General features: G+C 41.8%; 18 protein-coding genes across 18 annotated transcripts; 9 read left to right on the forward strand and 9 right to left on the reverse strand.

The window, feature by feature from the left end:
- Nucleotides 1-26: 26 nt before the first annotated feature.
- HK407_04g06610 (RNA polymerase) lies at nucleotides 27-4,247 on the forward strand (the record flags this gene model as incomplete). The annotated part of the gene is made up of 1 exon (XM_060420649.1): nucleotides 27-4,247. The coding sequence occupies one exon, from the start codon at nucleotides 27-29 to the stop codon at nucleotides 4,245-4,247; it is 4,221 nt and encodes a 1,406-aa protein (XP_060277014.1).
- Nucleotides 4,248-4,403: 156 nt separating this feature from the next.
- HK407_04g06620 (uncharacterized protein) lies at nucleotides 4,404-4,712 on the reverse strand (the record flags this gene model as incomplete). Its single annotated transcript, XM_060420650.1, has 1 exon — nucleotides 4,404-4,712. The coding sequence occupies one exon, from the start codon at nucleotides 4,710-4,712 to the stop codon at nucleotides 4,404-4,406; it is 309 nt and encodes a 102-aa protein (XP_060277015.1).
- An 82-nt stretch (nucleotides 4,713-4,794) lies between these two features.
- Nucleotides 4,795-5,391, reverse strand: HK407_04g06630 (uncharacterized protein; the record flags this gene model as incomplete). The annotated part of the gene is made up of 1 exon (XM_060420651.1): nucleotides 4,795-5,391. One exon carries the CDS (start codon nucleotides 5,389-5,391, stop codon nucleotides 4,795-4,797), a length of 597 nt encoding a protein of 198 aa, XP_060277016.1.
- Nucleotides 5,392-5,528: 137 nt separating this feature from the next.
- On the reverse strand, nucleotides 5,529-6,575 carry HK407_04g06640 (uncharacterized protein; the record flags this gene model as incomplete). Its single annotated transcript, XM_060420652.1, has 1 exon — nucleotides 5,529-6,575. One exon carries the CDS (start codon nucleotides 6,573-6,575, stop codon nucleotides 5,529-5,531), a length of 1,047 nt encoding a protein of 348 aa, XP_060277017.1.
- Nucleotides 6,576-7,049: 474 nt separating this feature from the next.
- HK407_04g06650 (putative ribosomal protein) lies at nucleotides 7,050-7,340 on the forward strand (the record flags this gene model as incomplete). Its single annotated transcript, XM_060420653.1, has 1 exon — nucleotides 7,050-7,340. One exon carries the CDS (start codon nucleotides 7,050-7,052, stop codon nucleotides 7,338-7,340), a length of 291 nt encoding a protein of 96 aa, XP_060277018.1.
- Nucleotides 7,341-7,407: 67 nt separating this feature from the next.
- HK407_04g06660 (uncharacterized protein) lies at nucleotides 7,408-8,199 on the forward strand (the record flags this gene model as incomplete). The annotated part of the gene is made up of 1 exon (XM_060420654.1): nucleotides 7,408-8,199. The coding sequence occupies one exon, from the start codon at nucleotides 7,408-7,410 to the stop codon at nucleotides 8,197-8,199; it is 792 nt and encodes a 263-aa protein (XP_060277019.1).
- Nucleotides 8,200-8,399: 200 nt separating this feature from the next.
- Nucleotides 8,400-9,233, reverse strand: HK407_04g06670 (uncharacterized protein; the record flags this gene model as incomplete). The annotated part of the gene is made up of 1 exon (XM_060420655.1): nucleotides 8,400-9,233. The coding sequence occupies one exon, from the start codon at nucleotides 9,231-9,233 to the stop codon at nucleotides 8,400-8,402; it is 834 nt and encodes a 277-aa protein (XP_060277020.1).
- Nucleotides 9,234-9,265: 32 nt separating this feature from the next.
- Nucleotides 9,266-9,982, reverse strand: HK407_04g06680 (uncharacterized protein; the record flags this gene model as incomplete). Its single annotated transcript, XM_060420656.1, has 1 exon — nucleotides 9,266-9,982. The coding sequence occupies one exon, from the start codon at nucleotides 9,980-9,982 to the stop codon at nucleotides 9,266-9,268; it is 717 nt and encodes a 238-aa protein (XP_060277021.1).
- Nucleotides 9,983-10,161: 179 nt separating this feature from the next.
- Nucleotides 10,162-10,920, reverse strand: HK407_04g06700 (uncharacterized protein; the record flags this gene model as incomplete). The annotated part of the gene is made up of 1 exon (XM_060420657.1): nucleotides 10,162-10,920. The coding sequence occupies one exon, from the start codon at nucleotides 10,918-10,920 to the stop codon at nucleotides 10,162-10,164; it is 759 nt and encodes a 252-aa protein (XP_060277022.1).
- A 109-nt stretch (nucleotides 10,921-11,029) lies between these two features.
- HK407_04g06710 (ribosomal protein L32) lies at nucleotides 11,030-11,449 on the reverse strand (the record flags this gene model as incomplete). Its single annotated transcript, XM_060420658.1, has 1 exon — nucleotides 11,030-11,449. The coding sequence occupies one exon, from the start codon at nucleotides 11,447-11,449 to the stop codon at nucleotides 11,030-11,032; it is 420 nt and encodes a 139-aa protein (XP_060277023.1).
- A 169-nt stretch (nucleotides 11,450-11,618) lies between these two features.
- Nucleotides 11,619-12,593, forward strand: HK407_04g06720 (uncharacterized protein; the record flags this gene model as incomplete). The annotated part of the gene is made up of 1 exon (XM_060420659.1): nucleotides 11,619-12,593. The coding sequence occupies one exon, from the start codon at nucleotides 11,619-11,621 to the stop codon at nucleotides 12,591-12,593; it is 975 nt and encodes a 324-aa protein (XP_060277024.1).
- Nucleotides 12,594-12,800: 207 nt separating this feature from the next.
- On the forward strand, nucleotides 12,801-15,488 carry HK407_04g06730 (uncharacterized protein; the record flags this gene model as incomplete). Its single annotated transcript, XM_060420660.1, has 1 exon — nucleotides 12,801-15,488. One exon carries the CDS (start codon nucleotides 12,801-12,803, stop codon nucleotides 15,486-15,488), a length of 2,688 nt encoding a protein of 895 aa, XP_060277025.1.
- An 80-nt stretch (nucleotides 15,489-15,568) lies between these two features.
- HK407_04g06740 (uncharacterized protein) lies at nucleotides 15,569-16,411 on the reverse strand (the record flags this gene model as incomplete). The annotated part of the gene is made up of 1 exon (XM_060420661.1): nucleotides 15,569-16,411. One exon carries the CDS (start codon nucleotides 16,409-16,411, stop codon nucleotides 15,569-15,571), a length of 843 nt encoding a protein of 280 aa, XP_060277026.1.
- An 81-nt stretch (nucleotides 16,412-16,492) lies between these two features.
- Nucleotides 16,493-17,176, forward strand: HK407_04g06750 (uncharacterized protein; the record flags this gene model as incomplete). Its single annotated transcript, XM_060420662.1, has 1 exon — nucleotides 16,493-17,176. One exon carries the CDS (start codon nucleotides 16,493-16,495, stop codon nucleotides 17,174-17,176), a length of 684 nt encoding a protein of 227 aa, XP_060277027.1.
- Nucleotides 17,177-17,271: 95 nt separating this feature from the next.
- HK407_04g06760 (nuclear protein export factor) lies at nucleotides 17,272-19,194 on the forward strand (the record flags this gene model as incomplete). Its single annotated transcript, XM_060420663.1, has 1 exon — nucleotides 17,272-19,194. The coding sequence occupies one exon, from the start codon at nucleotides 17,272-17,274 to the stop codon at nucleotides 19,192-19,194; it is 1,923 nt and encodes a 640-aa protein (XP_060277028.1).
- Nucleotides 19,195-19,276: 82 nt separating this feature from the next.
- On the reverse strand, nucleotides 19,277-20,365 carry HK407_04g06770 (uncharacterized protein; the record flags this gene model as incomplete). The annotated part of the gene is made up of 1 exon (XM_060420664.1): nucleotides 19,277-20,365. One exon carries the CDS (start codon nucleotides 20,363-20,365, stop codon nucleotides 19,277-19,279), a length of 1,089 nt encoding a protein of 362 aa, XP_060277029.1.
- Nucleotides 20,366-20,519: 154 nt separating this feature from the next.
- HK407_04g06780 (uncharacterized protein) lies at nucleotides 20,520-21,245 on the forward strand (the record flags this gene model as incomplete). The annotated part of the gene is made up of 1 exon (XM_060420665.1): nucleotides 20,520-21,245. The coding sequence occupies one exon, from the start codon at nucleotides 20,520-20,522 to the stop codon at nucleotides 21,243-21,245; it is 726 nt and encodes a 241-aa protein (XP_060277030.1).
- A 178-nt stretch (nucleotides 21,246-21,423) lies between these two features.
- HK407_04g06790 (uncharacterized protein) lies at nucleotides 21,424-22,431 on the forward strand (the record flags this gene model as incomplete). Its single annotated transcript, XM_060420666.1, has 1 exon — nucleotides 21,424-22,431. The coding sequence occupies one exon, from the start codon at nucleotides 21,424-21,426 to the stop codon at nucleotides 22,429-22,431; it is 1,008 nt and encodes a 335-aa protein (XP_060277031.1).
- Between the last annotated feature and the right edge of the window lie 40 nt (nucleotides 22,432-22,471).

The following is a 22,471-nucleotide window of genomic DNA, read 5'->3' on the forward strand; positions in this document are numbered from 1 at the left end:
ACATCGTTGTTACTTCGCCCTCACGAATGACTGTTACACTCCGTCCAAAACACATATCTTTTGGATTCTACACCGACGAGGACATTCAAAAACTCAGCTCAGTTGAAATCACAGAAATAAATGCATTCGATGGATTTGGACATCCTGTTGCTGGCGGACTGTATGACTTGAGAATGGGCCCGATCGATCTGGCATCAAATTGCAAAACTTGCAATCTGTCGTTTTTCAACTGTCCTGGGCACTTTGGACACATAAAACTCTGCAAGGTGATTCTCAATCCATTGGCATTTAAGCAGATGATGTCTATTCTGAAGGCTGTTTGCCTCAAGTGCAGGAATTTTCGGATCACAAATCACGACAGGCTCATCATGTTCTGCAAGTTCTCGCTACTCAGAAATGGAGTGAGCATCAGTGGGCTAGACAATCTGTATACAGTGCAGGATGAGAATGAAATCTACAATACTGTAATGGAAAAAGTCAAGGCCTCTGAAGTATGCAAGACAAACTCAATGATAGATAGCCATCAGGCACTTGCAAATGATTTTTTCTCAAGCATAGCATTCAGAAAGAAGTGTGTAAGATGCGGATACAAAAACCCAAAGATTGTTGCTGGATCAACTCTCAAGGTGTTCAAGGACTTCAAGGGAGACAACGAAAGAGGCAGTGAGGAAAAGGATCTTGAGTTCTTTTCGCCAGAAGCAATCGAAGAGCTTTTTTGTGATTTGTTTCTGAATGAGGAGGATCTTCTTATGTCCATCTTTTGCTCTTCTAACTACAAGATGTTTTTTATGAAGAATGTTGCTGTTACACCAAACAGGTTCCGTCCAGTCTCTTTTGTGAATGACAAAAAGACGGAATGCTTGGACAATGCATTACTGCGCGATGTTTTGAGATCCAATCTAATGATGATGGCTGATGTGTCATATTGGTCTCAGCTGCAATTATGCGTGCTTTCACTGTTTGATAGCGCAAAAATGCCAAAATGGAGAAGTACTTCATTAGTCTCCCCATCTGGATACAAACAAGTTCTTGAGAGGAAGGATGGGCTGTTCAGAAAGAACATGATGGGAAAGAGAGTTAACTTTGCTGGGCGTACAGTGATATCGCCTGATCCGAATCTTGAAACCAGGGAGATTGGGATTCCAATGGTTTTTGCAGAGAAGCTGACGTTCCCGGAAAAGGTGAACATATTCAATGCAGACAAGCTTAGAAAGGCAGTTCTGAATGGAGCGAGCTATCCGGGCTGCTTGTATGTCCAGGATAAGGATGTACTGCTAAGTCTGATTCATATGCCTGAGGACAAAAGATATGCACTTGCAAACCAGATTCTTGATGGAAATAAGGTAGTGTGGAGGCATTTGGTCGATGGAGATGTTGTTTTGGTTAACAGGCAGCCTACACTTCACAAAGTAAGCATCATGGCACACAAATGCAAGGTTCTCAAAGGCGAAAAGACACTGCGGATGCATTATGTGAACTGTAAGTCGTATAATGCAGACTTTGATGGCGATGAGATGAACATTCACTTTCCACAGAGCTACGCTGCAGAGTCAGAAGCAAGGTTCATACTAATGAATGACTTCAACTATCTGGTGCCTACAGATGGAAGCCCGATAAGAGGACTCATGCAGGACTATATAATAGGTGCAACGATTCTTACGATGAAGGACTCGTTCTTTACACAGGAGGTCTACTTTTCGTTAGTGGTATGTGGGCTTCCGAGTGGACGGATCAGTCTAGAACGGCCCTGCATACTCAAACCAAAGAAGCTGTATTCTGGAAAGCAAGTGATTTCCACAATTATCAAGAATATGGGCTTCAAGATTTGCATGCAGATTGATACGAAAATCAGGAAAGAGTTCTGGAAAGGACACATAGAGGAAGAAAGGGTTGTTGTGAGGGATGGAGACATTCTTATGGGTGTGCTGGATAAAAGCTCGCTGGGACAAAGCTCGATGTCGCTGATTCATGCATGCTCGGAGGTGATGGGAGGATCTGCATGCAACGATCTCATGACATATATTGGCAGGGTGATTAATCGGTATATGCTTATGTATGGGATTACGGTGGGCATTGATGATTTGCTGCTTTCACCTGATGCAGACATGGCAAGGAAGGAATTGATGAGGATAAAAAATGCACAGGCTGCCGAAGTTCAGCAAAAGTTCCTGTCTGAAAATCCGGACTACTACTTACATTCTGACAAGATCAATTATATTGATTCGGTGATGAGAGAGGAGATGAATAAGGTGACTTCTGCGATAGTGAATGTGTCGGTGCCATCTGGGCAGAAGAAGTGTTTTCCAAGCAATAACATTGGACTGATCGTCATGACAGGGGCAAAAGGATCGATTGTGAACCTGAGCCAGATATCTGGGGGATTGGGGCAGCAGGAGCTCGAAGGCAAAAGGGTTCCTGTGATGGCTAGCGGAAAGACGTTGCCATGCTTTGGACGCCTTGATGCAGATCCTTGCTCTGCAGGATACATATACGAAAGGTTTTTGTCGGGAATTCCCCCGTCACAGTTTTTTTTCCATTGCATGGCAGGTAGGGAAGGGTTGATTGACACAGCAGTAAAGACAGCAAACTCTGGGTATCTGCAGCGATGCCTCGTGAAGCACATGGAAAGGATGAAGGTTGAGTATGACATGTCAGTAAGGACAGAAAACAAGACAATACAGTTTATGTATGGCGAAGACGGGATTGATAGTACAAAAGCCAGATATTTGGAGGAGTTTGGATTCTACAAGGAGAACGAAAAGCTGTTCAGAAACTCATGTGTTAATGAAAGATGTGGTAAGTATGAGATGGTGTCTCGAAGGTTCCAAAAGATGCTTGATGAAGTTGATGATGAAAGGTTCCGATATTTTCTAACAGGAAGATACATAAATGGACTAGTTAATCCTGGAGAGTGTGTGGGAGTATTAGCGGCACAGTCCGTAGGAGAGCCTTCTACTCAGATGACGCTGAACACGTTCCATCTTGCAGGTGTTGGGGCAAAGAACATGACGCTTGGAATCCCAAGGCTTAGAGAGATTCTGATAACATCATCTAAGAACATCAAGACACCCATAGTAAGTGTTCCTATAAAGAATGAAGTGAGGTTTGACATAGTGGAGTGCTTGAAGAGGGTGACACTAAAGGATTGCATAACGAGATTTAGTGTGAACGAAGAGATTGTTATAGTTGATGGAGTATTCCAAAAGAAGATTGTAATGGAGTTTGAAGTAGGTTGCTATGTTGAACTGACAGCAAAAGCACTGGCCAAGAAATTTATGAAAGTATTTAGAAGGAAGCTAAAGAGCCTGACATGCATGAATCCTAGCAATGGGATAGTAGAAACATTGAAAGACACAGAGAGTCAAGAAGAATCTGAGATATATGAAAATGATTGCGATACTGAAGCTATAAATGAGGATATTAAAGAAAAAGCCAACGATAGCAACAGCGATGAAGACACAGACAGTAACGACACAGACAATCAAGTGAATGCGAAAGAAGCATTCTCGTCTGACTTTGAGAATGATGTGGTGTTTAACCACGAAAACAGTAGTGAGGATATTGATGATGTGAACGATGATGAATATGAATGTGCAGAGGATGAATTTATTAACTTTACAAGAAAAACAAAAAATGTGCTTGCGTTTGAGATTATGTATCCTTCTGGAATGAATGAGATGATTCCTTCGCTTGTTGAATCGATTCTTCCGGATATTTCTGTAAAAGAGATTGCTGGAATAACCAAGGCAAGCATATCTGAAAATATGCTGTTTGTTGAAACAAGGGATTTGTGTTCATTAGCAAGCAATGTAAATGTCTGCTCAAGAAACACAATCAATCTACTGGATGTGATTGATATATACAATTCCGAATCAAATGATATTTACAATGTGTACCAGGTTCTTGGAATAGAAGCAGCAAGGCATTCAATAGTCAATGAGGTGAAAAGAGTATTTGATGTGTATGGGATATCTGTAGATGCACGCCATCTGCTGTTGATTGCAGACTACATGACCAGAAATGGAGAGTACACGCCGTTCAATAGAAGTGGGCTAGGTGCGTCAGACTCACCTTTTTTGAGGATGAGTTTTGAAAGCTGTTATAACATTATCCAATCGAATGTGATCTTTCATCAAGAAGACAATCTTTTTGTGCCATCTGCGTCACTGGTTGTAGGAAATCCTGTCGAGTGTGGAACTGGCTCATTTAGTTTAATGTATTCCATTGGCATTCCCAATAAAACCTAGTATTCCTTAAAGCTTTTATTTGGCTTTCATAATCTTTATTTATTTTGAGAATGCCAACAGACATTGTGATGATCACATACACATGCGGTATAGAAGCACATTGGTTCAACATCTACTCATGCATCCATTGATATATACAAAATGTATAATGCATCATCATTTCTTAAACGGGACAAGCGTCTTTCCAAACTCTTTCAATTTGAACAATCTCTGAACATTCTCACTTGAAAGCTCACATATTCTTTTATAAACCGAAGAATCATAATATGCCAGCCTTGTGTAAGGACATCTGTACAAAGCTGGAAGGCCAGTAATGTCACAGAGCTTCATCGTTGCCTTTGTCGATATTCTACTCGATATTTGAATATACCTACTGTTCATCTTCGTATACTCCACACACATCTGCTTTACCGACTTGAACCGCAACTCCCGGCCTATGTAACTGCTTCTCTTATAGTCCTGCATCCACCTTTCCAAGGGTTGCTAAAACTTTCTCATATCACCTTAAAATAATCAACACAGCTCAAGAAATCAAGAATTTAATGATTCAGGCAAACATCGCCATTCTTCTCTTTACCTCCTCGTTGAAGTCCCCTGTTTCCCTAATCTCCTTGCATTGCTTCTCAACCTCCTCCCTCTTCATCATCTTCAAGCTTTCTCTTTCGCGTACCCTTTCATTAAGCTTCTTGACTTGCTCTCTGTGCTTCCATCCAAATTCACTCAAGAGATCTCCCAGCGAAACATTCATATGAGGCATGCTGTGATAGTAGTGCATGCATTTAGCAAATTTGTGCTTTTTGCAATCTTCAAAATCTGCTGGAATCCCCTCATAAACACTCAGCCTTGTCAAGGCCGTCTTCCCACGCCACTTCTTGTACGAAATCATCCTTCGGATCATCTTCGCAAGATGCATCTTTGGCTCACGATAGTGGAACGGCCCTCTCCTTGGATTCACAATGCACCTCTTGTTCAGGTACTCCTTAAATTTGGCCTTTGCTACCTCCATCTTCTTCATCAGTAGCGCGTTCTCCGCACAAACAACGCTCACCTTCACTCCATTCAGAAGCAGCTTTGCAACTTTCCCTGCAAGCTTGCCTGCAACATGTCCCGTAGCATCAACCACAATATGTTCGATGTTCTCCATTCCCGGGGTTATTTTTTCAAACGTTCAAATTTTGCTCCTTGCTTCTTCTCAATTCGCATTATACATCTCTGCAAACATCTGAAGCACCCGTGCAATTACTAGATCAAAAAACTTTAATAAACACACAACACCAGCTTCTAGCACAATTTGCACTCAATCACGCCATATGGCTCTATCTGATCGGCAATCACTGTGCCCTTTCCAAGCAAGCTCAGAAGGCAAAAAAAAGATTTGCTTCTCTCATATCTATTTTTGTCTCCAACAACATTATTAAAATTAAAACTCTTTTCCAGCTCGCTAATCTCAAAGTAGTTTTCTATGTCATTCTCTTCGTCTTCATTGTCCACATCATTATGCTCATTATGCTCATTGTCTGTTTCTATTTCATTTCTAAAGCTAATATCCATGTATGAATCTACCAGCATCTCATCACGCACCCCTTCAACACTCTCTCTGTGCATCATACCTTCGTCTCGAATCCTACACAGAATTTCAGGCGCAATAAACAGCCTTGATCGCATCACCTCTCCAAAATCCATTCTTTTCATACACACAATATCTCTTGTGTCACGCAGATTCTCCCTAAACGCTTGTGCATCATACTCCGTCTCTCCCTCATCCACTATCCTTCTTCTCTTCTCCTTATACTCTTCAATCGGAATCTGTGTTACATCCGTTGTACTTCTTCCCACAGATCCGTCGTCATCCGCATCCCTCATCTGCTCAACATGCGAAATTCCACTCATGCTTGCTCCAAAACTCATGTCATCCATGCTTATTGCCACATCATCGACATCCTCACGCTCGCCAAGAACAACAAACTCCTCTGGATCAATCATCTCGTCATCAATACACAGTTCCTCCACTCCCAGCGTTATTTCTTTGGCCACTCCTTGGCTTGCCTTTTTCGCCCTCTCTCCTGATCCCTCACATACTGCATGCACCACTCCTCCACACTCTTCCGACAAATACTTTAGCTTTCTTGACAAAATCTTGCTCAATCCTGCAATAACAAGGCCTCCAACACCAACAGGCACATCTTCATTCATAACGACAGCAACCACAGACGATATGCAAATATCCTTCAACTGTGCCTTGGTCATTCTCTTCTCCATATATATCGCTTTGAAACCCGCTCCATGGCTGCCAATAAGCCTTCGGACCAATCCTCTTGATATACTCATCCCTGTCTACCGATCATTGTATTAAGTATTTTATTTTGGAGGGAACCGCAAGCCTTCATTCAATATAAAAACCAGTATGCAAAGAACACAATGCATCGCACGCATCTAATAAAACACACCATCAATCCACCAAATCCATTTATTGCATCTTAAAAATGGCTTTCCTTTCCTCATCCTGTTGTCCCAGCACCATGTGAACCATAAGTACAATGAAAACAATCACTGATGAAAAAATAATCAAAAGACTTTCTGTGGCATCGGGCTCAGCAACAAGTGGCTAAAATTACAATAAAAACCTACCTTTATCGCCAATACATAAACAACAAAAGCATATGCTGCTGTTGACACCACAAGCATCACGCTTGCATATCCCATGGGGACTGGCACAGCACCTTATTCACGCAAACAAACAAATAAAAAATTGTGCAGGGGGGTGAAAAAGTAAGTGATCGACTGTAACATGTATAATTTTAGATGACTCTGGTTCCTACAAAAGACAAGTACAAGGTGAAGAGGCTGCTGCTCGAAAAGAAGGCATTGCTGCTTGAGGACACGGTTCTTGGCGAGCACAAGATGCTTGGTATTTCAAACTTACACTTGAAAATATTTATGAAGACAATGGTTTCTTATGGATATGTTGAGAAGATATATGTGTGGAGACACTCGTATTTCTTCTTGACACCTCTTGGAGAGGAGAAGCTCAGGGGAGAGTTGGTGTTTACCGAGGAAAGCATTGCTGCACATGAGACTGTTGCAGCAGCTTGAATAAAAAGGATTGCCTTTTTGTGTTTTTAGATGTGCTTGTTGCGAACAGCCCTGGAGATCTTATACAATGGACGACTGCAGACATCAGGATACACATGATGGCATTTGCAAAGGATGTGGGCTGTGCATTGAAGACCAAGAGTATGTGTCGTCATACATGCCCTGTAGATTAGTTATCCCGGAAAAGATCAAGTATTTGTCCATACACCGAATTGGGAGGCATGACAGATGCGCAGAGTCGCTACTGAGCATTTTGAATGCATCTGAATACTGTGAGCAGATCAAGCAGCTTTTAAAATCCAAAGCATTTGGTCGTAAGATAAATCCAAACAGCAAAGTGCTTGCTGCAATTTATTATGTGCTGAAGAAGAACAATTACCCGATATCATATAGTGATCTTCAGCCATATATGCAGAAGCAAATGATCTATGTCAAGCGCATTGTTCTGAGTGAATTTGAATATGTAGACGTGTCGATTGAGTATTTGGCTGCAATATTCAACAGAACAGGAGAATACTATTGCCGTGATCGAACTCAAAACTGCGTTGAGCAACAGTTACTATCCAAAGATTCGAATCTGGATGAATTCATCAGGATCTGCAGAGCCAACAGACGCATAAATCCATATCTGGTATGCCTGGCCTACTTCATACGAAACAAAAACATTCGAGTTTCTTATAGCCAGTTTGGGCTTGAGACTCTCATAGGCATTACTTTGCTCAGAGGCATAGTTAAGAAAGTCAGGAATACTATTAAAACTGAATCCTGTGAAGATTGTACAGGTACGAAAATGCGAAGAACATTCATTAAGAAGCATGCAAGAGAACATTTTATGAATTGGATTCTTAGAAAGCGCTAGATACTCCTGGTCGCTTGCATACTATAAGCAAACAAAAAATCTTAATAATATAATTGCAGGTATTCCACTATGCATACCATTCTATTGTGTGCACACGACCATATGCTGTATTCTTACTGTGCCTATGCCAAATGCTAAGATATATTTCAAGAATTGCTAACACACTAGAAAACACATTGAAGTAAAACATCATAAGGATATCATATCTCAAGCTCAGGAAACATAAAATTCGTAAACGTTATGAATCTTGGCCGCTTCTTTATATCACATGCCTCATCTTTTATCTGCCTTATAACATTCCGTATCCCCTTGACAGACTCACTTAGAATATCAAGTTCAAACAGATATGGCTGGAATTCGTTAAATATGATGCTTGATGTCCATTCCAACTCTTTCACAAACGATTCTGCTCTTGCCATCGAATATGTCATCGGATGCAGCCTCATAATCCACAGGACAGTCCAAAGAATCTTGTGGCAATCAGCAGATCGCATCAGCAGTGAAATACTACACAGCTTCTTGATTATTGCCTTAACTGTTGCCAAGGTCGACGATTTGTCCTCAATCACCAGCATCACCAGCATCAGCCTCTTCTCTATGTGGTGTCCCATCGTCATTGGATTCATACAGCACAGCAAATTCCTAAAAAACCCCTCAAACTCATATCCAAAGTCCTTTTTCATAAGAAAAACCAGCTCAGCAACATCAAAACAGAAAAGAAATCCCGGCACAAAGTAGCGTTCTATCGACGGGTATATGTTCCTTGGATCTCGCATGCAAAACACAAGGTCTGGAAGAAGTAGCACAAATCTCTCCCTGTCTGCTTCGTCAGTCCTATTGAATGCATCAACAATCATATCATCAAGCTTCCACTCTAGCTTCAACTCCCTTTTGCATTTCTTAGCACATGCCGCAATACATTCCAAGGCCTCTATAACCAGACTAGACGCATTCCAATATTCGCTTTTGAGAGCACATCTCAACTGCTCAACTGCTCGACCCACACTCTCTGAATCGGCATCCCCATAGGCCATCATGGGGTGCTATAACGCATCACCATTTAATTTCATCTTCTGCCTACTTTCTTCGCAAAACGTCCTATAAAGGACCCAAACATCCTGCTGCTCAGCAGAAACAATCTAAACACACTCCCACCAATTCTTACATCTTCCTTACAGACATAAGACGATAGTATCAGCACCTCCTCGCCTCTGACTGGCATTACGCTTAGGTCGGCCTGCTTATACTCACTAAATTCCTTTGCTGCTTCTCTTGCATCAGCTCCCTTGCATTGCACAACTCTGGAAATAAAAACAATGTACTTCAGCTTTGCATACCTCAAGGCTCTATACATATCCAAAACCATCTCCAATGGGATGTCTCCTGCCCGTTCCACACAAAATACATAGACATCATCCATTGAAAAGCTCACATTTGTCTTATTAATCAGCTGGTTTATTTTCTTCACAAGCACTTCATGAGACGCCATATCCATACTTGCTAACGGAACAAACACACAGAATGATAAGACCAAATCCCCACTGACCAGTGCCTTTGGACAAAAAAAACACTCGCAAAGACTTCCAAATGCTTTAAACAGTTTTGACTGGCCCATAACCATTGCCACTTGCTCCTGGATGCCTGCATCATAATCAATCACTTCGTACTCAATCTGCTCATCCGACAACTCATTGCTCAATTCTTCATCCAGGCTATGCGATGACATACAAGACTCTTCAGATACGCATGCCCTGTCACACAGATGGTCTATATCTGATTTCATAAAGGGCTTTACAATATACAAACGTATATCTTATCAAAACCCGCCTCACACCCATTGTATAAACCATTGCATACTGGCCACATGCAATGCTCCCACTGCATCCACCAAAGTCATGATACCTTTCTTCTAGCATCAATAAGCTACCATATAGCTTCATAGCACCACCAATTCCCTGTATTTCATTCATACACCACATTTCCCTCTGTATCGACCACTTTATAATTCTCTTTAACCTTGTAAAGCACAGGCCCAACACAAACCGCATCCACAATAGCCTCTTCAACACTCAAAACATGCTCAATATTGTCACCTACTCTAAACACATGATACGATTCCTTTGCAACAACCACAAGCTCGTCATCGCCCTTACATAAACACTTTATAATACTCATTTCTTTCGAAAACACAAACTCGTCCTTCACGGCATATGCTTGACTAAACAGCACAACACGGCATTTGCTAACCGACACCACATTCCGATCGACACTCAGCAACGATTCTATCGGCTCATGCAAAAACACATACTTAATTATTCTTCCGCCAAGCTCACTAACACGTATCCTACCGTACTTGTCACTCAGCAGAATGCTCTGCTTGTGAATTGCCATCCCAGTCATATACGATAGTATTCCGAGAACATACCTGCATGTGCCGTTTTCAATTATATGCACATCGCCAAATCTGTCTGCTACATAGACCACACCATCTCGCTCCTGCAAGCAGAATATATTTCGCTTCAGCTTCGCAATCTTTCTCAGCTCCATATCATCCAAAGCATAAACGTTCTTCTCGCAATCAACTAGATATTTTCCACTCAAAAAAGACGCGGAGAATGGAACATCTATCTGCCTCACTGTTTTTGTTGCCGTATCTATGCGCACGAGTGCATCCCTTCTGCATAAAATAACTTCATCTCCTTCGGCAGACACCAAACCCATCTTTACAAATTACAAAGGACAACCATTTCCCATAATACTTCAGGCAACGTAAGTAAAACTTTTACTGTACTCCGAGCACCCACCCATCAAAAATACATTCGGCAAACATTTATTCCTCAAACTCCGGCACAAGACGTGCATTTGCATTGATTATGCATATTCCAAGCTCCTTTGCCTTGTTGACAATCGCAATCCTCTTCTTTGCACCAACTCCATGCGCGATCTCTCCGCAATAGAATCTGTTCAGCGATGTCAACGGTGTAAGGTCATTGATATTGAATATTCTGACCTTTCTGAGCCCGTTTGGAAGAAGAAAGCGAACCTCCTCAGGCTTCTTATACTTAATGTTAGGCATTTCCTTCTGCCCCTTCATTTTCAGCCTGACTTTGCTGTCAATCCCATGCGGCTTTCTCCACGATGGCTTTATTCTCTTGTACTTATCCGAATGGTGTCTTGAAAACACTTTCTTCTTGCTGTATGCCTCCTTTATCTCAACCAGCGGGTTTGGGCTCAGAAACTCCTCAGACATTGCGTTACAGGGTAAATTTTTTCCGTGTTTTATGGTGTGCATGTAGTGTGCAAATGCAACTATTCAATGTGGATGCGAGGGTATAGACAGTATTGAATTATTGGCACTGCTGTATTGATGCTTTCGCATTGACCTGTTGAGAGCAGTGTATTTTAGCCCATCCCAGACTATGGCAAGTAGTGCAAAGCAGTGCAGAGACAAGCATGCCGACAAAGAGCAGCCAGATGCACGGAAACCGAATGGCGTCAATGCTAAACATCCATATATGGTTGCATCAAAACATAGCAAATATAATAACGATCGGTTGAGAAATATCGACAGCAATTTCCAACAGCAGTACCGCAATGACAAAAGAAGAGATAGTGAAGTGCACTGCGATAGGACTAAACGACTAAGAACAGATAAGGAATGCAATAGTGTAAGGCTGAAAATATTTAACATGGATTTCGAGAAAGAGACATGCTCAATAAAGCTGGAGTGTGCAGGAACATTGGAAAGAGTGAAAGAACTATTTAGCAATCCCAAAACAGTCACGGCAATTGAAGGAGGATATTTATTGGAGTATCCGAGTAAAGAGCATGCACTTGTTGACATGAAGGCCAACAGACGGCCATCAGGAAAGAAAAGTGCATTGAGCGAAGAGTATATGAACACCAAGTACATCCTACTGAACCTGTCATACAAAGAAACAGAAGAAACGATTTCCAAGGAGTTCAGCAAGTATGGCGAGATTGAGAAAATCAGTATAAAGAAGAACAAGTACAATATATCCACAGGAAAGGCAGTCATAACCTTCAAGAAGAAGGCAGTTATCAGGGACGAAGTGGTGATGAGCAGCAAGCCTATATATGTTGAAAGAGTTAAGGTGCCAGTGCAAAACAAAAAGAGGTTTTTTGTTGGCGGCCTTGCAAAAAAGCATTCGATTGTTGAGATTAGGACTATTCTCGCCAATGCGGGATGCAAGCCACTAGACATTGTTGTTCCGTATGGAAATAACAAGAAGAACAAGGGATATGGATTTATTGAGTATAGAGATGAAAAGGAGGCGAATGTGTTTGCAAGTAAATTTGACTCTGTTAAAGCATTGCTTGGGCCTGACTGTTATTTTGAGTATTCGAATGAAAAGAAGCTTTTGAAGAAGTAGGCTTGATAGATACGAGGAGGACAAAGTATCTGGAGTGGTAAAGCGGAATAAACTTATGAGTGTGATTTTGAAGTTTTCTGGATTGCTTGGAATCGATGATAGTGTTTATGGTCTATGCTGAGTGGATGTGCAGCATAAGTAGAATGCATGTTGGATATCGCCTGTATGTTGTTGAACAGGCCGATTTGATTGCCAAATGGATAGGAGATGATTGTTTATATGATTTGGCCCATGGACAATGGAAGTGTAAACAGGAGTGAGGAGAGTGCAGGAAACAGGATGGTGAATATACAACGCACAGAAAAGAGGCACTGCGTGATGGTAAAGCATGGATGGGCTCCTGATGACTATAAGACGCACGTTGACGAAGGCATTCTGAATATAAACTTTGAAACAGACATTTTTCAGAAGCAGGCGTTCTATTTCCTGAGCAGAAATATGTCAGTGTTTGTGTCTGCACACACAAGCTCTGGAAAGACGCTTGTTGCTGAGTATGCGATTTCCCTATCGCAATTACATGGCACAAGAACGATCTACACGTCTCCTATCAAAGCATTAAGCAACCAGAAGTACCATGACTTCAAGATGAAGTATAAGGATGTTGGGATTGTAACTGGAGATGTGCAGGTGAATTCGTCTGCAAAATGCCTTGTGATGACTACTGAGATTCTGAGGAACATGGTATATAGAAACGGAGACTTGCTGAGGGACACAGAGTTTGTGGTTTTTGATGAGGTGCATTACATAAATGACAGCGATCGTGGAGTAGTGTGGGAGGAGTGTATAATTATGCTGCCAAAGCATATAAACCTGATTATGCTGAGTGCGACGATTCCAAACGGGCTTGAGTTCAGCGAATGGGTTGGCCGAACGCAGAGCAAGACGATATATGTGATATCCACGAGTAAAAGAGCGGTTCCTCTGGAGCATGTGCTGTATAGTGATTGGAACGTGTATGCAATTGAGGACGAGGCAGATAAAAAAAGAGCATCGAATTTCAAGGATGGACCGACGCCTTTAAGCAAAAAGGGAAAGGTGCTGGGCAAGTTCAAAATATGTGATGTGGTGAATTTTATCATGCGGAGGCGATTAGCACCAGCAATACTTTTTTGCTTTTCTAAAAAGAAGTGTGAGGAGTATGCAGAGATTCTTGGGCCATTGAGCCAGAATGATGAGCAAAGCAGGGAGCATGTGCGAGCATTTCTGAACGAGGCAATCAAGTGTCTTTCTGCAGAGGACAGATGCCTGCCTCAAGTAGTAAGCATGACCTCGATGGTGCTAAACGGAATAGCGGTTCATCACGGGTCTTTGCTTCCTTTTGTGAAAGAATGTGTTGAGCTGCTGTTTTCGATGAACTTAGTGAAGATACTGCTGGCCACCGAGACGTTTGCAATGGGTGTGAACATGCCTGCTAAATGCTGTGTGTTTCTGTCTTTGAGTAAGATTGATAACGGAACGTTTAGATATCTTTCGTCTGGAGAGTATATTCAAATGAGTGGACGGGCTGGAAGGCGAGGGATGGACACGGTGGGCACTGTAATGATTGCGGATCCAAAGCTGCCAACGATTGATGTGATAAGAAGGATTATTAAAGGAACTCCGTTCAGTCTGTCAAGCCAGTTTAAGCTAAGCTTTGGATTGATACTGCTATCATTGAGATCTAATGTTAAGGTTGAGGAGCTGATGAGAAGAAGCTATGGAGAGCACAGAAGCCAGAAGAACTATGATAAGGACATGGATAGGCTGCGTGAATTAGAAGCAGAAGACGAGGCATGCGTGAAGTGTGGCGACATGATGGAATATCTCTGTGCTGTTGAAGAAATATGTAGTAAGAACTGGAAGTTGATTTGCAAGTCTCCCATTTTGTGTAAGGGAACCAAGCTGTTGCTGAAGGACAACTCTATATGCGTGATAAATAGTGTCTGTGGATCCACTGTTGTTGTTGATAGATGTGAAGATGCGGACGAATGTGGAGAAAGTATAGAGCATGGGCGGTGTGACAGGATTGCTGATGATGAATTGAATGATTCTGGCTCTATGGGGATGCTGTCCTATCCTCTGAGCATTAGAAGGCCGCTGGTCAAAAGCAAGGTGAGCGTGTCTGAAATATTTTGTGTTGTAAAGAATGGAAAACCATTTTGGAGCTATGGATTAACAGACGTGATGGATGTATTAGAAGCAAAAAGACTTAGTGGGGTGTGTGCTTACTTGGAAGGCAAGCACAATGCATGTGAAAAGATGGTGCAGCACTACATAGAAGCAATTACGAAGATGAGCAACAGACGCGAGGCGGAGGCGATAAGAACCAGGTACAAAATTTCTAGTCTCCATATGATTGACGAGTATAGTAAGCGTATGGAGTTTTTAACGAAAAGAGGATTTGTGGATGGTGCAATAACATTGAAGGGAAAGGCTGCTGCCGAAATCCGCACAGTTAACGAGGTGCTTGTGGTTGAGATGATATTCTCAAATGAGTTTGAACTCATGGATGGAAGGAAGATCATATCATTGATGTCGTCGATGGTTTATGAAGAAGCACTAGAAAACGTAGGCGAAGAGATCTTGTATAATGAAACAAAGATGATAGCGAAGTATTTTGCCGAGATGTCTGGTGAGATATGCGATCTTGGAATTCCTCCGTTCACAGCCCTGAACTTTTCATTGGTGGATGCAGTGCATGAGTGGTGCTGCGGATCATCACTTTCGAAAATAGTGTCGAAGTATGGAGTGCCTGAAGGCTCGTTTGTAAGGCTTATCTTGAGGCTTGAGGAATGCTGTAGAGAGTTGATGGGAGTGGCTGTGATGATAGGCGATAAGGATCTTGAAAAAAAGATTGAGGATGCATCGAAGTCTATGAAGCGGGATGTGATATTTTTGCCAAGCCTGTACTTATGATGAACAGCGCCAGGATACAATTCTATCGAGCATTTGGTTGGCATGCCTATTTGAACTCGTGATTAAAGCATCAAGATTGTTTATTTGCCTTTTAATGTCTTCCATTCGGTTATTAATGCATCTTTCCGTTCGAAGGCCTTATACAGGAATGATTCGTAATCTGAGATTTCATCTATTGGGATGATTCTTATGTCATACTTGAAGTATCCATTGGTATCCCAGAGTAGGAACTTCCAGAGTGGTGGGACCTCGCTTTCTGAATAGAAAAACGTGATGTCTGCGATCTTTGATATTCTTGAGCCTCTGAGCTGCTCACATATGAGCTTGAATCCCTTGTATCTTGGAAACAGAACATTGTTCAGCTTTGGGGCGTTGTTCCTGTCCGAATATTCCCAGCTAATTGCCTGTGCCTGCTTCTTGAACCTTGATCCTTCTGGATACAGAATAAACCAGATCGGAATATTGTTGGCCTTGAAGAACTCAAAGTACCCAACGATTCGATCTCGATCCTTCTTGAAGCATCGCTTAAGAACCAAAAACCCCACAAACACCATTCCCTGATACAAAACCGGAAACACTTTCAATCCCTCCTTGATCGCATATTTTGAATGTGCAATCATATTGTTCATCCTGGCTATCTCGTTTATTAGCATGAAGTCAACAGATCCCAGATGGTTGCTGATAACGAAATAATCACTGCTGTCTAAGATGTTATTTCCCTCAACTCTGCATGATATGCAGAACAGCAGGCTTGTTAACGACCATGTCAGGTACGTAAATAATGTTGATATGCGGATGGCTAGCTTTCTATTGAATATGCTAATCGGATATACAATGATGAAAGCCGGTATTCCTAGAAGAAACACGGGGATTATACCAAGCACAACAAGCCATTTCGAGCATATTCTGCATATCTTTTTCATTATGCAGGGTTTTGGCTCAAGTGTATTTGTATAGCACATGCATATCGATTGAAAGTGATTGTGATGTGTGATGGCCCTTGCATGAATTTCAAGGCAGGCTCTGATGGAAAGGTGGCTTTTAAGGACTTGAATGTTTTGTTTGAGATACTGCAGAATGAAAGATACTTCAAGATACAGATAATAACACTTGAATCGTATGATGTTTTCGAAGAAGCACTTGCGGATAGGCATGTTGAGTATGTGCTACAGTTCAGCTCGAATCTAAGGCCTTGCTCCCTGCCAGTAGTTATTCTGGCCGACAGCGATGGCTACGATGTTCCTGAGAAGGGAAGATACATTCTTCTGAGCAACAAGCGCCACAGGGATTTTGTACAGATGGTGCTGTGCCCCACTGTTGAAGAGAGACTTGCGATTGTTGGAGATAAATATGTTGTGCATGCGCATGGATCGAAGAGCATTACTGCGCTTAGGCGCATAGCCTGTAGTATACAGACTGTATATGAAGATTTCTTTTCAAAAGGACTAAATTATCTTGAAAGCATAATCATGCTTGTTGTAAAGCGTAAGAGCAAGTTCACAGAGATATTGAACGGTGTAAATGAAATTGATGCTGGCCTGTGCAATGGATTTGTGCTGCAGATGAAACTTAACGACTTGGTTATGAAAATGTTTGTGACAAGAAAGGGAGATAGCTACAAGGTGAATGTCAGTGATGAGGTTTTGAGATGTATGTGGCACAGAGCCGGGCTTTCTGAGTTTGTGTGACGAATAAAGTGAATGCAGATGACTGAGTATATTTGAATGTGAGTAAGCAGGGATGCATGATAGTTGACTGTAAGTATCCATATCCCTTGTTTGCTATGGATGACTTGAATGCAAGATACAAGGATTTGATAGAGGCAAGGAAAAATGTTCGTAGCCATAGCGGATCAGATGGAAGGTGCATGACTTTTTGCCCGGAAGTGGAGGGTTTAGAGCGAACACTCAAGAATGACGTATCGGCGTATGAGAATGAAGTGATGGTGAAAAAGCACCGTAAAGTAGTGCCTGGGGCAGGACGAGAGCATATTGATGACATAAGGCCTGTGCATGTACTGCTCAATGTTGTGGATCACCTTACTAAGCTAAGCATGCGAAATCAAAGCATACAGATGTATAAGTTTGTGGATAACAGATTCAAGGCGGTTTTAAGCGACCTTAGGCTTCAGAGAGGAAACTGTGCAAGTGCAGCAAGCGTAACGGAGAAGATTGTGCGCATTTATATTGTTTTCCGGTATGTTCTGTATAACCACCCGCACTTTGATAGAGACATGAACCTTAGCCAGATGAAGCGAATATTGGGAGATCTTCTGAGGCATTATGATCAAGAAAATACAGTTGGCGAGGAAGATTGCTGGAGAAGAGAACAATACTATTGCTACTATATGCTTGTGAATTTGGATTCCAAGTGTTTTCCGGTGATGGCTAGACGCGTGGATGGGTTGATGATGGATGTGTGCAGCGATGTGATGGTGAAGTACCGGCAAGGTAACATCAGCGGGTTTTTGAAAGAGATTAGAAGATTGGACTTTCTTGGATTCTGCATAGCACAAGGATTTGCAGGAATTCTTAGAATGAGATGTGCCCAAGGGTTTAAGAAGGCGCTGACTGAGAAGTTGAATATTGAGGTGATGAAGGATTTTTTTGAGCTTGAGCAGGAGGAGCTGGTGGAAATAATGAGATCAAACGGAGTTACAGTGAAAGCAGGGATGGTTGATTTTGAGCATAAGGGCGTGAATGAAGAGCCAAATGCCTCTCTAGTGTTTAAGAAACTTTCGACGCATGTAAGGCATCCAGAATGTTTCATGCCATTAGAATGTGCCGACTATGAGATATTCAGGTATGCATTGCGCAAAACTGTATATAGAAGAATAGAAACGCTGATTTGCATGCAGAAAGCAAGCGAAGATGCGAATGATGGTGTGAAATCAGTATATGAATACAAAAATGAGATGAGTATGGCCAGCACGCACGAAATTATGTTAGAAGAAGCGCAGCCAAAAGGCATGATGGCGAGTGGCAGAGCAGTAGACAATGTGAATGCAAATGTGAATGGAGAATCCGGAACGGATGTGCATTTACAGAAGGAGCGAATAAGAAGTGTGTGCATGGAGATTCTTGAAGAGCTTGTGAATATAAGCGTGATTAAGTTTGTGAGTGGAATAATACGTAGAAGATTTCTGGAAGGCTTTGTTTTGGAATGGCAAAGCAAAGCATGTGCACAAAGGAAATGTGGCGATATGCTATTGGTTGTGCTTGATAGAAGAATTTTGTCTGCGACATTCAAAGACAAGCTTTACAAATCTATTCTGAATACCGTTATGCCTAAGTTTATGTATGCAGACGAAGCGAATATTGATGATGTGCTTGCATACAAGCTATGTGTATTTTCTGCACCTCAATATGCACATGCAGAAATATATGAAAGGTACCGCATGGGAAACATAATTGTTGACACGCCGCATAATCTTAGCAAAAGAATGGATGAGATACATGCAAGAATGGTAAATAGCGCTAGAGTGATTAGGGCAAGATTAACAAAAGCTGTTGAGGGAATGTGCAAGAGCAAGGCCATGGAAGTAATTGTTGAGCTTGCCAGCAATGGTAAGAATGATGATATGATTGAAGAGAATTTGTCCTTGATTTCAAATGGCTTGCCATTGATGGACTGCGATGTATATTATGAAGAAGATGAGATTGATCATCTGCTTTCATGTGTAAAGAGGCCTGCTGATTCTGATTAAATTTATATTATAAAGACTGCAGATGTAGCTGAAGATGCAGTCGCCATGGACATGTAAGCAGCACATTGGAGATAACGGATGGTTATCTGAAAGGAAGACTGTCTCTTCTTGGTGCTTGCTTTTCTACACTGAATAGCTTCCAGAATTTCAGGTTTTCATCAGCAGATGCAGAAGCCAGTTCTGATCCATCAGGGCTTGGCGCTACATGAAGGACTCTTGAAGCATGCTTTCCAAAAGATGATATCAAGCTCATAGTTGATGCTTTCCATATCCGTATGTCGTTTTCACTATATCCGTGCGAAGAGACAATCTCTTTGTACTTCGGAAGATATGTGAGTGTGCACACTTGCGAATGTGTGTCGATGCTTCTTTCAAGCTTGTTTTCTGTGACGTCCCAGAACTTGATTGTCATGTCTTTTGTTCCTCCCCCGGATGTTAAAATGCCTGATCTCCATGGGCACCATGCCAGTGCCTTGACTGCAGACTTGTGGCCTGAAAGGGCCTGCGAATTGTTGTTTCCAAGCTGCCAGATGCGTATTGTGTTGTCGTTTCCTCCGCTGGCTAAATACCTGAGGTCTGCACTCCATGCAAGCCCACAGATCTCCTGAGAATGCCCACCTATTGCAGATACTTGTCCAGATCTTATGTCCATGTTGCAGAGCCTTCCTGCCTTGTCCCCGCTGCTGATCACATTTCCGTTCCAGCTCAACGAGGAGATCCTTGAATTGTGGTTCCTTACGCTTTGTATGATTTTGGTAGTGCATATATCAATAAGATTCATTGATCCATCGGAGTTGCCAATACACAGCATGCTTCCGCTGGTCTTCACGGAGGAAACATAGTCGCTCCCTGCATACATTTCAACCACGCTCTTGTCGTAAACATTATATCCATACACAGCCTCACCAAGCCCAATCACAACTATGTTTGTGGTGCTCCAGTCCAGAAGGTTCAGATAGTAGTCGTCAAGCATTCCTGGTGCATCAAGGATGCGATGGGGTGATGTGTCGATGTGCCTGTTTTTTATTCTTGAGCTTCGAGGAAGCGTGGATATCTTCGTGCTTGCGAGAATACTCGTGTGTATTCCAATTGTGTTTTTTGTGTATCTGTCCTCCTTTTGTGTCTGTCGTCGTCCAGCAGTCGTGAATATGTCGCTCAGATTTATATTCATGCTAGGTCGTCAAGGGTGACTGAAGAGAGCCTAAAGCCAATGCTTTAGTTTATTAGCTACTAGATGTAAAAACATTTTATTCTATAGACTGAAGGTGCTTTATCAAATGTGCATTGATGGCACATGTATGTGGCGGTATTTTTTACCCACAGAAATGAAGCCAAAGAAATCCGACGAAAGAAAGACTTTGCTGTCTGTTGTCAGCAACGAGGAGGGAGAGCGGATTCAGAAGGAGTTTTCGACTATAAGGGGGGATGCGGTTAGTGTCAGGGAGAATGTAAGCCCGTTTGATTGTGTGGAGAAGATAGAAAGGCTCATGAAGAAAAAGCGATGCGGGGTATTTTTTTCGGTGACGAAGGAGAAACGACTGGTGATTGGCAGGGTTTTTAATGACGAGATGATTGATATTGCTGAGTTTAGTATCGACAAGTACATGAGCGTTTCTGATTTTGAATGTGTGTCGCCTGAGCTGCACATGAAATATTTTGTAGTTGTCCAGAACATTGATGATGCTAGACTTGAAAATCTTGTGGTGGACATGCTGAACATGAAGAGCAACAAGGTATGTCTTGATAACATCAGGTATTGCTGGGTGTTTGCAAGGAGCGAAGCTGGATATGTGCTGAAGTATGTGAGGGTGATGAAAGACTTGAGTATAGAGAACTGTGGGCCGCTATTTGAGATGCAGTTGATTCGAAGCCATCATTGCGATGAAGAGGTGTATAAGAAGGCGATTGATGAGCCTGGAAGAGGAAGAAAGAACATTAAGAAGAATGTGTTCAATGACAAGATCGGTACGTTGCACATAAACAAGCAGGATCTCAGGGAAGTAAGACTCAAAAAGATAAAGGGATACAAGTGCAGTGATGGAGGAGTATAATGTCTGGGAGTGGTTTTGGAAGAGGTTTATTGATGGTTAATAAAGCATATTTGACTTAATTTAATGATGGTGAGTTTTGATGTATGCATGATAGTGTGCTGGAGGGATTTGAATGCTTGGCTGTGCTCTGTGTATCTAGTGAATTTGAGAAGAGTGGCTGATTTAGAGGCCCATTAAGATGGTAAGAGAGAAGGAAGTGAGGATTCAGATTGACGTTATGAAGTCTATAGAGATAGATCTAAAGAGAAAGACGAAGGAGAGTAAGAGACTAAAGAAGATAGATGAATACGACTACAATGATCCATTTATAGAATCTTTTGAAGGCGAAGCACAGGCTGTGATGGTTGAGTGTAACTTGTGTGACTTTTTTGTTTATCGTGGAGAGTTACCTTACAGTGCAAAAAAGGTTCTGAGTATGTGGGAGTCAAGAACATTGCGAGAACAGCTAAAGAACAACGAACAGAATAAAAATGATGATTCATGTACAGAAACAACCAAAAAGAGTGATGCAAAGCACAGCGATGAATTTATCAATAATACAACGGAGAAAGACGCCAAGGAGTTGAATGCAGCAAATGAAAAGAAATATAGAAGGAATATCAAGACCGAAAGGCGGACTACCCAGTATATCTTAAGTCTTTTAAAGCACGAAATCGATGAATGCAAAAAGGAGGGATCTGAAGATGTTGGATTTGAGTCATGTCTGTATATGTCGATGCTCAAGTCATTTGCAAAAGAATGGAACATCAATATAGATGAAACGAGTATAGATGCAGTGAATAGTAAGAGCAGCTGCGATGAGTACACAAAGCTGTACTTAGACAATATTCGCAGAAATGCCTATAAAGTTCTTGATGAAATACGTGCTGACATTCAAGATCAGAAGTATTATCCTGAATCGCCTTCGTTGTTCAAAGGATTTAGCAACAAGAGATTTCTGCAGAATCTTTGCAAGTATCATTTATTGTTTGTGAAGATGGCGTTTATTGAAGATAAAACGCAGTTGTTCAGTGCAGCTGTGCAGAAAGCACACTTCAATATTCGAGATTTGTTTGAAGATTCGTGTAAAAATCCAGGCCAAACCCAGTCACACATGATTAGATACATTTCTCATGATTTAGGTGTGGAGAATATTTTTGAGGACAAAGCAATCAAGATCAATTCAAAAGGGTCTGAAGATAAATGAGATTCTGTACATCAAGATCATTCACATGCTTTACAAAGCT

This window comes from Ordospora pajunii (assembly GCF_021821965.1).
Source record: "Ordospora pajunii strain FI-F-10 chromosome Unknown Cg_04, whole genome shotgun sequence".
Classification (NCBI taxonomy): domain Eukaryota; kingdom Fungi; phylum Microsporidia; family Ordosporidae; genus Ordospora; species Ordospora pajunii.